Here is a 16102-nt window from a genome sequence, read left to right as displayed (position 1 = left end):
TCTCCCGTCGCGGGGGTTAAAATGACGGTGCATCTGCCCAAGCCGGCCGGCACGTTTGGCCCCACCACAGTTAGCCGATCGCGCTTAGGCAGGTCCGCGTGCGGTGGTGTAAAGTGCGGGTACTTGCTCTTGAAGGCTCGCTCGCTCGCGCTCTCTCTACTGGGATGGCTCCTTCTGCCAGCAGTGCCGTGAGCAGGAATCTGCATGGCTGCGCCTTCACCCATTGCCATATGGCCGCGAGTAAATGTGAAAGGCGCTCGAGCAGCAGTGCGTATCGCGTTACCCGAACGCGCCCCGTTGTTAGACTCGCGTTTAATTAGCCTGGTTCCATCGATCATCGATAACCGCCTCCCGTGTTTAACCAGCGCGTATTGACAGGCCTCGGGCTGCATCAACTTGGCAGGGGTAACCAAAGTGCCGCACGCTTGCCCCTGATGTTTCAAAGCCGCGTTTCGCTGATCGCAGAAAAATGCGACGTGGTTCGAGCGGATGGCTCCCTTCAGTTAGGTGGAACGCGTGGTTTCTGCCATAATGGCGTAGCGCGGTGTTTTCTTTATTGCAAGGCCCGCGGGCCACTGGCAACCCCACGTGGCTTTTAGTGCGACCCCTGAAGCGCGACCCCTGACAATACACAACAACGCCCCCCATCGTGCTGTCAAACGCCAATGGTTTCAAATGTGCAGCGGCCCTCACGCTGATGTCTTAATGGCGAAAGTGGCCCCCCTTCTGATAGTTAGTGAAGAACGATGGCGTAGGGATTCAAAAGTCATTTAAAGTCTTGCTGTTTCAGGCTTACTATTGAACATTGTGCCTGCGTTACCACCGTCATCCAGTGAATCATTATCTACAGATGATGTCTGCTGTGTCGTCGATGACTACACTGGTCAACAAAAAAAAAACGTTTTTTTCTGGCCTGGACTTTTGCAGCTGTTTTAGACTAATTTCAGGGTGCTGATTCAAAATCTGATCTCAGATTTGCTCTATCACATCATTTTTATGCTATCGGCATACCCCATTTTCATTGATTTTACCCGAAATTAACTCTGTCACTTATGATTGCAAGTTGTTGCGAGTCAGTGACTGCTTTAGTGTTAAAATATGGTGCTGTATTTTTAGGACACTGTGTTTATAATATCATTTTATGTAGATATCCACATTTATTTAATATTTTTCTTCTGCAGTTTTTATTGAAATATTTTATATCTCAAAAACCTGATGTGATAGACAAAAACTGATGCCAAATTTGGAATCAGCACCCCAAAATTACATTAAAACCGTTGGAATACCTTATGCCTGAAAAAGTGTGTTGACCAGTGTAATTGGTCGTCGGTGGCTTCCTCGGCCGGAGGCAGGGGGGGCATTTCAGAAAACTCTCCCATCGCCAAAACCGCCACGCCAGGAGATCGAATCTACCCTCTGCATTGCACGTCCACCGTGCCAACCATTAAATCGTGGCACCAACCCACGATGTGAAATTTTTGAAGCGTGGTGGTGGGGTTGGGGGTACCTGCCCTACCCTTCCATGCCCCCCCCCATCTCTTCCACCCCCCCCCCCCTCCCGCTTTAACCGCTGGCGTCCCCGCAGGCCGGGCAGCCTGGGGCTGGTGTCGTACCCCCTGGGGCTCGCGACGGGGCCGTCGGGAGAGAGCCCGGACGGTTGGTGCCCCACGGAGCTGCCGCCGCCGTACGAGACCGCTGTGCTCGGCAACGCCTTTCTGCAGGTGACCAACCCGAAGCTGCCGGTGTCCCGGTAAAGTGACGTAGAAGGGAAATAATAAAATAATAAAAATTCAACATAATAAAATAATTCTCACGACGTTTCGGCCACAACGCAAGCAGCCGTCCTCAGCGTCTGAATGGGACGCTGTCTCCCCGACAGACCTGGTCTTCACCTGAGGACGGCTGCTTGCGTTGTGGCCGAAACGTCGTGAGAATAATTTTATTATGTTTTATTTTTATTATTTTATTATTTACCTTCTACGTGACTTTACCGAAAGAACCAAGGAGATGAATCCCTGCAGTCACGAAAGCTTTAAATTGAAATTCAGTCGCGGCCTTGCCACGGCGTTCCTGGACCTGCCACGGTGGGGCCTCGTCTGCCACAGTGATCCCAAACTTGCTCCGCCGGTCCCGGACACGCTAACGTAAACATTGTCCTGGGTGAATAATTCATGAAGTGCCCCTTGGATATAGACACGGGATGGAGTGGTGGGGCAGTGGTTAGCGCCACTGTTGGTGATGGTGGGAAGCATAGACGTTGGAACATAATACAGTACAGCAATAAATGTTGTCAGCCTGCCCTCTTCATCCCCGAAGCAGTTTTAATGAGTATGAGTAATGTTAATTGTTTTTTTACCCTTCTATCTGGCAACAAAACTTACACCTTTTTTACAAGGAGTCATGTTTGCATAGACCACAATACCTGCAGTCATAATGCAAACAAAAAACACAACTCTGATAATGTATGTGCCTTTTGGCGTCATCTGGTCCAACACCATGTGAGACTAGGCTCTAAGGAAAGCTGTCTCGGGTGTGGACCAATCAACTTCAAGAACAGTGCATAAATGATCAGAGTTACGTTTTTTGTTTGCATTATGACTGCAGGTATTGTGGTCTATGCAAACATGACTCCTTGTAAAAAAAGGTGTCAGTTTTGTTGCCAGATAGAAGGGTAAAAAACCAATTATCATATTTTTTACTGGCAAATGAGGTTCCAATGGTGAGTATGAGTTAATCGTTCGGCAATAATACAATAAGGATAAAAGGTAAAGGCAGAATGGTTTCCAATAAAGCGGAACTGTAGAGCCCCTCTCGAGGGTATTTGGTCTACTCTTCCATGCTGGTTAGATGTCTTGGAAGAGGTGGGAACACGCGCACCCGAAAGAAAAGAAAAAAACCTACCTCATCTGCTGGGGGAAATAATCTAATCATTACAATGTAAATTTTTGTTTCTACTGCAGACATCCAGCCTTGAAGAGCAGATCACAGACACCTCTTCGTACACGATGAGCAACTACCATCACATGGCGTGCCACGGTGGAGGTCAGAATGAGACGTCACCTTCGGTGTCACATGTTTGCTTGCATGTTTTGCCACAAGTACGTGTGATTAATGCAGACTTGATGCCTTGCAAAAGGTGTCTGTTTGGTGTTTGAACATCTGAACACCACCGCCAGAAAGGGTAAATTCTAGATTTGAAGCTTTCGTGACTGCAAGGATTCATACTGTTAGGTTTTTTCGGTAAAGTCACGTAGGTAAAAAAATAAAATTAAAAGTTAATAAAAGTAATAATGCTAATAAAATAAAATAATAAATCACGACGTTTCGGAGGCAACACAAGTCTCCGTCATCAGGTGGGACCGTCACAGCTAAAATTACTGCATCACTTGATGCAGTAATTTTAGCTGTGACTTTACCGAAAAAACCTAACAGTAGAAAGGGTAAAACCTATTATTATTATTTCTTCATTTTCAAGATTCACCATGATCAATCCACTGCTAGGTGAAGGCCTTTTATCGAAAAGAAACATGGGAAATGGACGTGGGCAAGTCCAAATGGAGAAATTCGGAAGGAGATTTGACTTGATTCTCATGGACAAACCCAAAATTGCCAGATATGTCTCTGACCCCAACCCACGCTTTGTCACGTGAGCTTTATACGGAGGAATTGACAGACGTCAGTCAGTGAGAGGGGTGTCATTTTGTTTATTTTCATCATCGTAGCGCTTGTCTCTCCGAATACCGTCTACGACTGCGCTCGCGATGTCGATTCACCATCCACAGCGGACACTTGGAACTCTCGCAGGGCAGTGCATCGCCTTGTGTTAGAGGCTAGCTCGAGACACTTCTAGACCTGGAACCATCACTGCACGCATCCCGGCCGCATTGGCCGGGTTACTCGAGGGGAATGTGTTTGACTTGGCAAACACAGTGCTCATAATTTTAGCGGTAAATCTGAGCCCTCGTTTTATTGGGCTATTATTGGATCTCGCCGCTACACTGCGTGCTCATGTGTGACCTGCTAAAGGTATTTGTGAGATCGTTTGGCCCCCGGTAACCCTGTACCAATTCGACGTGAGTTTGGGTCGCGCCACGTTGTTGTTTGGCGCGACGCCCGACGCTTCGCTCCGCGTGCCGGGAACTTCTTCTGAATCCAGTTCCCGAAGAGGCTCCCGGCACGACGAGCGAAACGTCGGACGTTAGCACGGCGGCGAGAAGCTACGCGGCGGATAGCGTTCCCCCCCCCCCACCCAAAACGCCATGGCCATGGCCGCCCTCACCGACGACTCCCAACAGGCCAAAGCCCCGGAGCGACGTCAGCGGACGGGACGGCGAGCGACAGCGAGGACGCCACGTCGGCGGGCTCCTACTCGGGGCGCGCCCAGGGCTCCACGCGCTCGCTGGAGCCATCGCCCAGCACCACGGACGCGACGACGCCCACCCTCGCCAGCTGCTGCAGCAGCCTGGGCGCCAGCGACTCCCCCGCGGAGGACGGCGACCGCGTGCCAGGCTACTGCGAGCGTTGCGGCACGCTCGCGGCAGCCGCCGAGGTTTTCCTCGGGGAGGGCGAGGGGGTGCCGGACGGCGTGCCCGGGAGGAGGAGGTGGACGAGCTCCGGCGACGGCGCCGACGCGGCGAGCGAGCCGTCCGCGGCGCCGGCGGCGTGCTCGTGCTTCGGCGAGTCCGGCACGGAGACCGACCTGACGGCCGGCGACGACATTTCCGTCGAGAATTTCCAGAGGCGGTGCTGCTCGCTCGAGAACGCCGCCGAGGAAGCGGCGAGGAGCGCGGAGGAGCGCGGCGAGGACTTGCCGGTCAGCCCGGGGGAGCAGGACGACGGGTGGAGGAGTGGGGACGATCACGTGGAGAGAGGGAGGAGTGGGCAGGAGGAGGAGGAGGAGGACGAGCGGGGTCACGGAGGGAGGAACGGGGAGGAGCAGGGTGAGCATAGGACAAGGGAGGTTGGGCAGCTGCAGCACGAGTGCAGCTGTGCTGAGTGTCGGTGCGGGGAGGTTTGGGCCATGAGCCCTTTTGGCGTGGGCATATTGATTGTACAGCAGGCGGAGGTTCATTTAATTTCTCCTGGCAAAAGTTCAAACCCTACCACCTCTCGCACTGCATGCCAGCGAAATGCAACGGGCTCCGAGCAGCAGTTTCAAGCCAACGGGTCCGTGGCTCTGCGCGAGTCCGCGAGCAGAACGCAACCGGACGATTGGGTCTCGGACGATGAATTGACGGAAAACGTAAGCGTCGCAAACGCCGCGGCAACGGCGTGGGCCGGCGAGGCGGGATGCCGCGGAATGGACGGGGAAGCGCAAATTAGCCAGGCCGCAGAGGATGAGGCCGCCGCGCAGAGTACACCGGTCGAGGAGGATGCGGAATTTCCTCCTTTGATGACCGAGCCGGCAGGCCTTGGCAGCCCGACCGTGAGCCACGTGTTGCAGCCCCAGCGGAGTGCCAAAACCCCGGCCACGGGAACGCCGTGAAAGGGGCTCGCGCGGAGACGGGAGCGAACCATTTTCGACGTCTCGAGAGCCGAAACGACGCTGTGAAAAATCCCTTGGGGATGACGCGATAGAAAGCCGTCTCCCCGGTGAAATGTACTTGCCATGCGCGTTGTTGCCAGGAGGATCGTAGGGTGCTGGCGTTTAAGGTTCCGCCAACAATACGAAGGCAAGTATTATCGGTCACGTTTGATTGTAAATAATTAAATCTATGCAGTTCAGGATTCCGTACCAACGTCCGATTACGCCACTGTTCTTTTTTGTTCCCCCCCCCCCCCCCCGCATCACTTCTCCTTTGTTCTTGTTGTTTTTAATCTGTTTCCCGTCCGCTTCCATTCCTTACTCCATCGAAAGCTGCCGTCGGGAGGAGGAGTTGGTTTCTCGCTGAGGCTTGTTCAAGCCAAATGTCGTTCTTATTCGAGCAGGGAGGGAGAGACCCCCAAAGAGGGATCATCTAGCCCGCTGTCAATTTGGTGCACCCATTTAATCAGTTTCGTCCTTTTTCCATACTCTGTGTGGAATCATGAAATGGTATCTTGCCCGTGCGCGCGCACGCAACCCGTTTTGAACGCCCGTGGTTATGACCTCTTGAACACGTTGCGGTGCATGATGCATTGTGCCAGAAGTAGGGCTCTCTCAAGACTGTTTTTAAATTAAATTCAGCAAAAGATTCGACTGAAAACAGCCAACCGGTGGTGCTACTGGGAATCGAACTGGATTATGTTTTAGGAGTACATGGATTGTCCATAGGAATATCCACGGTGTGATTTTTCTAATTGATAAGCAGATTCTTTCTTTTTTTAAACTACCGTCGAAGAACGATTGTGATAAATTATTGGTAATTCAATACTTTTCTTGAAACATTTTACAAAGGGTTGTCGCGTCGAAACCGGTGGGTTTTGTTCGCCGTTCTTTTTTTTTCAACAAACAGTAAGATTAAACCTTGGCTGCTAATTGATGCAAAAGCACGGGTTCCGGATATAAAATAAAATCTAAACATGAAACATTCAACGAGCAATAATGATCTGTTAAAAATACTTAATAATCCAAATAAGTTAACCATGTGGCTACATCAGGCATCACAAAATTCCAGAAATTAATCTTTTACAAACGTAAACATTACTGTGTATGGTTTTTTTCGCGGTTGTGCATGGCACACTCTACACGATTTTGGGCCGTGCCATGATGTCCGACGTTACCGCTCCATGCGCTAGGAGCTTCTTCAGGAACTGAATTGCCCATTCCTATTCAGCAAATATCTGGACATCCCGTCTAAGAACAATTCCCGAATTCAAATCAGGAATCAAGTTCCTGGAGAAGCTCCCGGCCACGCAGAGGGAAACGTCGGACATCATGGCAAACAACAGATACGTTCGCAGAGCTCATGTAAAAATTCCCCCAAGATGTGACTTGTCCGATTTGCTTGCACTTTACTTGCTCGATGTGATTTGAAATATGCTCATTAGCTTTGTGTTATTTAGTCAAGGGTTGATGGACAAGTCGAGTGTAACAGACTTGTCCTCCCGTATGCGCTATAGCTCTCGATTCTCGTGATTTGATGACTGTTGTACGAAAATATCCAGGTGCTTTGTGCAAATCGTGCGGTCGTGAGAACCAAACTGTACGCACGTCGTGAATGTTTTACCGTCAATTCATATTTGCACTTTCATATTTTCACGCGATTTAATTAAGTAACCATGCAATAAGTCACGGAGGGTGTAATGTTTGTGTAGGCCTGCGTTTTCGAATTCGGCGGTTCAACGCACTTTATTTTTGTATGTTGCTGGTATATTTTTTGTTTTTATTTTAATCTCAGGAACACTTGAAATGGGTCAGAATTTTTTCGTCATTCCCGTTTTTTTTGTCCTTTATACTTTTCTATCGGCTCTTACGATTTCGACCGCCGCAATAAGACGATTTGTAAAAAAAAAAAACACAGTCCTGCGACACCCCTCCCGCGGTGCACAGAACACGCGCAGCTAACGAAGCGACTCTCAAGGTCAACAGGGCGCGCGGCAGGAGAAGAGAAAAGACGGAAAAATGCTTCAATTCACGGATTTCCAAGCGGGAAAACAACAACAACACGCGCGCGCGCCTAACTCAAGTACTTAACCGCGACGATGATCGTAAACCGAGCGGTGACGCGGTTAAAACCCGAGCGTTTTATACACTCGAATACGGTTTCGTGTCAGTGTCCGCGACCGTCACGCGTCTACGTAAGATAACGAAAACGCGCGGCTGCTGTGATGCAATAATGTAAAATAAAAGCGAGAGAGTAAGCGGAGAGCGGTCGGGTCGGGTGGGTGGAGTGGCTCGTGCGCTCGGGAGGTGCCGTTGGGAGTCGATGTTCTTGAGCCGTGGCACGGCAGGCGCCTTGGGACACGCGTTCCTGTGCGCGTTCCTGTGATGCGCGTTCCTGTGCGCGTTCCTGTGATGCGCGTTCCTGTGCGCGTTCGCTCCCGCTGGCGGAGCGTGCGGGGCGATGAACCCGGCCACCCGAGTTAAGATTCCCGCTCGCGGCCAACGCCGGTGACGATTATCTGAACCGGTGGCGGGCCTCCGCTAGGTCGACTCAGCCTCAAAATGCGTGGCTGGTGCGGTGCGTAAACGTTACGACTGGGACCGGGCGTGGTGCTGGCCACCCGCACGATCGTGTGCCGTGCCGGCCTTCGTAGGTGCTCGCTAACAGCACTTGCCCCAACAGCCTATCAAGGCTATATGGGGGATCTTTGTCTTTGCTGCTGATGGAGCGGTGGGGCTGGGGGGTGGACAGTGGGATGATGGGGGGGGGGCCGACGGTGGAGGGAGGGAGGGGGGCGTTGTATGTGGGGGTGCGGGAGGGGACCCGCGGGTGTGAGAGGCAACGTGGGGGGTGGGGTACAGATGGCGCGCGTGGGGGTGGAGCAGCCCAGATGCACCCCCCCCCCCCCCGAATTCGTAAGCGTCCCGTTGTAGGTCCGATAACATTTCTGAGATTTTTTTCATCAATGTAAAATTGTACAGGAAATATCTCTTATAATTCACGATCGTGCGTCGGCAGTGATGCAAACGCAATAACACCATCGTGAAGAATCTGATTAATTAATTCTCAAATGGATAATTGCTGAATTTTGTTGCGATAAATGTTCTCCGATTTACCCTTCAGCTGAGACAATAATTGGCGCGTGAAACGCTTGCACATCACGTGGCAATTAACTCGATCGGCTGTGTCGAGTAGCGGAGGGGTTTCACGACGCGGATTACGCAGCCCAACAAGAAAAAAAAATCAGCAATGAATCGTAATGTTATCTGCGCAAAGCCGGCGTGTCGAGACAATTCATAGTTGTCGATGCATATTTATTTATTTTATCTACGTTGACAATTAAATCATGAACACTTCAAAAAAATGATGTCATTTCCCGAAAGCATTTGCCTCCTCCGAAATGTTTTTTTTCTCCGGGCGCGCGGGGATCATCGTACAGTGTGCGACGCCAAGGAGAAGACTTGGGGAGGCATCGACCAGGCAAGAGACTCGGGGACATCAGTCAGTCTCACCTAACCCTCCGGCACTGCGGCAATTATACAAATTTACGGGAGCGTCTCACGGTCCAAAAGAAGAGCTGTGGTGGCAGGGAGTGGGGTGGGAGGGGAAGAGGAGAGGCCTCCAAAACAAAGGGAGTAGCGGTTTTTTTGTTGTTTTAATTAGGGGATGGAGACGATGCTACAGTAAGGATATGATTAAAGACATTTTTGTGCCGGGTCAGTTTCCGTGATTTTGGATTTGTGCTTTAGACCCTTTAAAGACGCGGGCGATCAATAGCGTAATCATGAAGTGGCTTTTTAAACCTGGGCTTGGTACGCGAGCCAATTAGAACCGCGATTCACAAGGGAATAAATCGTCCACTTTTCTTGATAAGGGAGGAAGAAATGCTCGCGAATTACCGCCGCGTCGAAGGCACTCGCTCGGAGGAGCTGACGTTTTAATCCGCACTGGGATGGCGAAGGTGTAATCAGCCTTCGTGCGTGAAACCACGGCCATAATCTGGATAATAGGGCATATATTTCTAAAACTACCTCTATGCATTGTTTTTTTACAACCCGTACGTATATAAAAAAAATCGTTTGGTGATATCGCGTTGGCGTTATTGGTAATATTGGGTTTTTTTTTGGGTTTGCCATCGAACAAAGACGGTGGCTGCAATCCGCACTTCCTTGTGCGCCTCTGCGTCTGTCTGGGACGCGCTTCCCATATTAGGAAGCCACTGGAGCTATACACTGCTGCATCTACATTGAACATTAATTTCTTTAGAACTGCTATTCGTGTTTAGTGTGTTGTCCTTCCCCAGCACCTCCGATCAGCGTGGTTGGTTACGTACGGTGTGAACGAAGTTCAACATACATACACAGTGGTGCAAAGGGACAATTTACAAAACACTGAAAACGACAGTCAATAACACTGTGGCCTTCAAAGGAATAATGATATATAATAGAGGACGTTTTGGGCAATGGCTCTTCATCATGGCACATACATCGAAAGGCGAGAAATACAGTGGATAATACTGGTCGGAACCTCCTGGTTACACCAGCCCACAGGGGATTATTGTGTCCGTCCGTCGTGCATCCAAAAATGGGATGGGTGGGGCTGGGTGGAGAGGGGAGGGTGGGGAGGGAGGGTCTGGGTGGGGAGGGGAGGGTGGGGCTGGGTGGGGAGGGGCTCGGTGGGGAGGGGGGAGGGGCTGGTCACCCCGTGGTGCCCTTATAAAACTCAACGTTTAACCTACTCACGCCGGCTTGTGCCCGCCCTCACAGTCGGGCATATTTTCGGAATACACCACGCCGCCGTTGACCCTGGCCATTGACCGAGCAACCCAACGTTCCTACCAGCTCCCTCCGCAGGAATGTGTTAAGAATTGGAGAATGGACTCTTCACCATGGAGCCTTGATAATTATATATATATATTTTTTTATGTTTCTCGATTAGCAACTAGTTACAATTTATAAATATTGAGCACCAGAAAGTGGCGTCGTAGCAACAACATCAACTCAGGGGGTGCAGCAATCGGTCTGGTGAGGGCCTCAATATTTCATTCGCGAAAATTTGCGGAAGCCAAACATTACCGCTCTGATTAAATTAATATGTGGACCCTAAACAAATGCATTTTCATAAAAAAAAAACATTTTATTAAACGGCGTTTAAATAACTTTGTGTTCTTTGACGCTGTTGTTGTACACATAGCTCCCGATTGTTGTTAAAGGGGCCCCAACTCGTAGCTTTGTCCACCAGGGGGTGACCAAGGCACCCACTGCCCCCACGCTCGTTATGCTCCTAGTTCCAGACAAAGTCTTCAAAGTAAGCAAACAAATCATTATTAAATACTCGCTTGTATTAAAAGCAAAAATGATTCAAGGTTGCCGTCACGTTGCACTACGGGCGTATCAATTGTGTTGAAAATGTTCGATTTAAAGCTTTCGTGACTGCAGGGATTCATCTTCTTGGTTCTTTCGGTAAAGTCACGTAGAATGGAAATAATAAAATACGTGACTTTACCGAAAGATTTCGATTTAAAGCTTTCGTGACTGCAGGGATTCATCTTCTTGGTTCTTTCGGTAAAGTCACGTAGAAGGGAAGTAAGACGGCTGCTTGCGTTGTGGCCGAAAAGTCGTGAGAATTATTTTATTATGTTTTATTTTTAGTATTTTATTACTTTCCTTCTACGTGACTTTACCGAAAGATCCGAGAAAATTTACCGAAAGAACCAAGAAGATATGTTGAAAAACTGGAGTGAAACCTCCGGACAGCTGGAGCGGCCGGTGTTGGCTGTTGGCTATCGGACCAGGTGGAGCCATCTCCCTCCATCTCACAGCAGGGGGCCCCCAAGCTAACGACACCGCCGACAGAACGGGCCCGTTCGCACCACGCGCTGCATCAACCCATCACCATCCCACCGCATTCACCCAGAGCCACCGTCATCGGCGGTGGAAGGGACGACGGTTAAATACTGGCTCTAGATTTGAAGCTTTCGTGACTGCAAGGATTCACATTCTTAGGTTTTTTCGGTAAAGTCACGTAGGTAAAAAATTAAAATTAATAAAAGTAAAATAAAATAAAAATCACGACGTTTCGGAGGCAACACAAGCTTCCGTCTGCAGGTGGAACTACGTGACTTTACCGAAAAAACCTGGCGTTTTGTCTCGGCGTCTTGAGCCAAGGAAGGACGGGGGGAAGTGTGCAATTGGCGGATCCTTACCCGCGAGCACATCAAAAAAGACGAGGCAGTCGAGGACGATTCAAATCCATTCATTACGGCGCTCCGCGGGATTTAAAGCAAATAAAAACACCACGCCGCCAACGTTTTTTCAACCGCACTGTATTCACACCGATAGTGGCCCACACGCAGCGGAACACTGCGATGATGTTATCGCGCGGAACTTGGAAGAGCGAAGCGAGAATGGAATGGGTGGGTGGGTGGGGGATGGATGCAAGGGAGGCACAGTTGGTTTTCGTGTGGAACAAAGGACCCGTGCTTACGAGAGATGTGAGCGAGCCGCTGATGGTGTCTCTCTGAAGCGGCTATTTTTGGACCGCGGGGTGGTTACAGGGAGTGTAAATCACGCCGGCCATAAATAAATCAGCCAGGCAAGGTCCCGGGCCTGGATTCCTAACCCACTAAAATTAGGACTACCCCCTATCAATTATCGCTGAATCGCCCGCAGGCAATGGACGGGTCCTTAAAAGAACATTTTAGAAAATTATCTTTATTTATTTGTTGTTGGGATTTTTTTTCGTTACTTTGCAAAAAGCCGCCAGCATTTTTTTCTCGTTTTTAGCGCTGGTGCCATATAAGAGCATGAAAATAGCGGCTTGGATTGGTGAGCGCTAACCAACGGCGCTGTGGTGAGGATTAACGAGCATTTTCCCCCGGGAGGCATCGTTTTCTGCACAGCGAATGCAGTGAAGCGTGGATAACCCAGAGCCTCTTATTCAATGAGGGATGTAAATAAACATCGCCAGTGTGGGCAGATAGATCGGTGTACTGCAATTGCACACCTTAGATTTGCTAACAAAAAAAACAAAGGTTTTATTTTTTTGTTTTACACAAACCCCAGTTCATTATTGCGCTCGGATGTGTCCTATTCCTTATTTACTCTTTCTCCTCCTCGTGAGTGCTCTTCATTTTCAGTGCCGAGGTTTTTTTTTCAACGGTTTCACTTAACCTGACTCCGATGTTTGTCGTGGTCAAATGTTGTAATCAAAATTTAGTCTACTTCCTGTTGTCCAAATTTTGCACACGTACTCAGATCCGGTGACAATGCATGCCCGGCATTAATTAATCAAGTAATTGGCTCTTTTAAAGCAATTGACATTTTCTATGGACGGCTTATACTGGTAGGAACCTCCTGGTTACACCAGCCCACAGGGGATTATTGTGTCCGTCGTGCAGGGAGGGGCTGGGTGGGGAGGGGCTGGGTGGGGAGGGTGGGGAGGGGCTGGGTGGGGAGGGGCTGGGTGGGGGGTGGGAGGGGTGGGGCTGGGTGGGGAGGTTCTGGTCGCCCTTGTGCCCGCCCTCACAGTCGGGCATATTTGCGGAATACACCACGCCGTCGTTGACCCTGGCCATTGACTGAGCAACCCAACGTTCCTACCAGCTCCCTCCGCAGGAAAGTGTTTAATTAAATATGTATTTGTGTAGGTTAAAAACGCCGTGGTCCAGAAACTCTGCAATCGCCTCGCCCAAGAAGCAGGCGCCACGTGTCTCATGCGCGCCTGCTCCGTGCCAACGAGTTACGCAAGTCATCAATGAATTCAAGTCAGCGTTGATGTGGGAGCAGTCGCCGCATCATTAACGTACTTCTCGACCGCGAGTTAAACGAAGTTGCGAAAAAAAGTTATTCTACTTCATTCCTCTGTATGTCGTGGTCAAATCTTGTAATCAAGGTGTCGTCCACTTCCCGTTGTCCAATCGAGTTATTTATTTTTTAGTGCAACTATAAAATAAAACCGTTGTTTAAAAAAGAACATTTTTTTAAGGAGTTTATTTTCACAGATGCCCAGTACGCAAAATACGCGCCCCCCACTATAGAGGAACACTGTCAAGCGCCAGTGATGTAGCGTGGTTTTCATGGGCCCTGTCCTGCCTCGCCCCGAATTCATAGGTCCCAGTGCAGTTCCACCGCCTGCACACTCGATAAGCACAGTAGCGTGTTCCCTTTAAGAGTTAAACCTAAACATATTTTTATTTTACCAGGTAAGGCTCACTGACCTAATATAGCTCCTTTACAGAAGCAACCTGGCTATCACAAATGACAGCCCTACTGAAGTGGCTTATCAATGTGGACATATATCGCCGCAAACGACTGCTCTAAACACACGTTGTTTCTAAACGTGGAGGTAAAAACCGGAGAACCAGGAGACAAATCCGCGTGACCAGAGAGAGCGAGCGAGCGATGCGCAAACCCCAAATATACAGCAGCAGCAGGCGTCATCGGGGTCGGGATCGAACTCACGACCTCCCGCTCACCGGGCGAGGGAGTCAACATCTCCGAGCCACCGGAGCTCGACACAAGCGGGGGGCCAACGCAGGGGACGCACAGAGCTGCCCCCCCCCTGGTAGCGCCGCGTTTCGTGGGGGGGGGGGCAACAACGTAGTGTGGCACACCAGGTTGGGGGGGGGGCACACCAGGAGGGGGGGGTGTGACACCAGGTTGTGAGGGGGGGCACACCAGGTGGGGGGGGGGGGGGTGACACCAGGTTGTGTGGGGGGGGGGGTGGGGCACACCAGGTGGGGCACACCAGGTGGGGGGGGGGGGTGTGACACACCAGCGGCACCACTTGGTTGTCGGGTAAGACGATTTAAAAAAAAACCACAGCCACCCACTGCGCCTTTTAAAAGCGACCGACTCGGCTGACAGATTTCTCGTCAGCTGCCAGCCTGGCTCGACAACCCCGAGGGGGCCCTTGGGGTGGCTTTCCCCGTGCGCCGAGGCCGAACGCACGGACGGAGCAGACCGCTCTCCTGCCCCCCACACCCACACCCCGCACCACCCACCGCACTTCCCCCCCCAAGAAAGGCGAGAAGAAGAAGAAAAAAATCCAACGCTTCTCCTCCCTTCGCTTTGGACAGGAGCGAAATTGATGGAGGGCATTAAAAACGCAACGCAATTGGCGACTCATGACCATATTTTGTGAGGCTACTGAGCGGGAGGGAGGGAGGGGGGCTTTCTAGCCCCCCCCCCCCTCTCTCTCCCCCCCCCCCACCTCGTATTTTTAGAGCCGCGCAATCATTGGTGAATAATGACGCGGGGTGTTTTACTTCTTCTCCTTGCTGCTGCTGCTCCTGCTGCAGTGCGAACCTCAGGCGGTGCGCAATCGGCATCGGCTTACAAAGCCCGTCACGTGCCACCACAGCGAGCTCGCACCCCGCCGCACCCCCACGACACCCTGCCGCAGAGTCCCATCCATCTCATCATCAACACCACCACCCCGCCAGTACACCCCAGCACCACGCAAACCCCAGCACCACGCCATCAAAGCACACCACACCCCAACCACCACCCCACATCACGCGAGACGCTTCCACACTCCAATCCAACCTCTCCCAAGACCACCACCACAATCCCATCAAGACCCACCACAACACCACACAACTCCACCCCACCCCCTCCCCAACACATCACATCACCCCACCATTCAAGCACACACCCCACCACACCACACCAAACCATCCCACCTGTTCCCACCCCAACCACACTCTGCCAATCTACCCGCCCACCCCTCTCTACCCCACTATCATACACCAACCACTCCACTGCACCACCACCACACTGCCCACCCCACCACGATGCACGCCAGACAAAATTAGCCCGACAACCCAGCAGTCGCTCAGCAGGCATGGATTGTACTGCTCAGACGGGCAGAAGCTGCTCTCACCCTCCTATTATGGCACGGCCAAGTCTACCCACAGGACAACCACTTGATCACATTGTGGTCGCTATTTTATCGACCCACGAAGGGATGATAGACCGAGTCAAAACCCCAACCAGGATGGGACCAAGCAAACTTGCGATCGCGAGCCGCTCGCTCCACCTGGCGCCGGTTGTACGGTACACAGACTATGTGCCCTACTGTACACCCAAGGCACATACAGTCCTGTATTAAAATCATTCGTGCTGGTGCTTGCACGTGACATTTCACAGCCACTAACAACTTTAAAACACTGGCACCGAATACATTGTTGGGTTGCCACAACGCGAATAAAAGCACACGTGCTTTTTTGTTGTTGTTGATGAACAATGCCAGTGGAACGCGAGCCCTCTCCCGAGAGAGCTGAGGAGGGCTTCTACAGGGACCTCCAAGTCACGGCACAACAGCACGAGTCGACCGGGCTCCCACGCCAATCCCCCTCCTCTCGCTTCAGCACATCTGGAGTAGATTTGTAAAGATGTTTCTGAAATCCTGTTGTGCGGGGCAGCGCGGGTAAAGATGGGCATCATGCCTCCTCCTTCGCTCGCCAAGTGTGGTACAAAACCTGGCTCCACGAATTCAAGAAAACACCGCTCGCTCTCAAGTTTCAGCCGGTGCTCGCAAAACAACGGCACACACACACAAAAAAAAACAAGACG

The 16102-nt window shown here is 51.0% G+C and overlaps 1 protein-coding gene across 3 annotated transcripts in view; it reads left to right on the top strand.

The window, feature by feature from the left end:
* The window catches only part of LOC133354162 (protein ENTREP2-like), a 28259-nt gene extending 20472 nt beyond the window's left edge, over window positions 1-7787 (top strand). For all 3 annotated transcript variants that reach the window (XM_061570787.1, XM_061570785.1, XM_061570786.1), the window contains exons 7-9: window positions 1586-1721; window positions 2961-3042; window positions 4296-7787. In XM_061570787.1, the coding sequence (XP_061426771.1) occupies window positions 1586-1721; window positions 2961-3042; window positions 4296-5485 (1408 nt within the window). In that variant the 3' untranslated portion in view covers window positions 5486-7787. The remainder of the gene's footprint in view (window positions 1-1585; window positions 1722-2960; window positions 3043-4295) is intronic.
* The last annotated feature ends 8315 nt before the right edge of the window (window positions 7788-16102 follow it).

Source organism: Lethenteron reissneri, chromosome 46, assembly GCF_015708825.2.
Source record: "Lethenteron reissneri isolate LAM-NWPU_2019-01 chromosome 46, ASM1570882v1, whole genome shotgun sequence".
NCBI lineage: Eukaryota > Metazoa > Chordata > Hyperoartia > Petromyzontiformes > Petromyzontidae > Lethenteron > Lethenteron reissneri.
The sequence above is the reverse complement of the archived record's forward strand: the minus strand, read 5'-3'. Positions and strand labels throughout refer to the sequence as shown.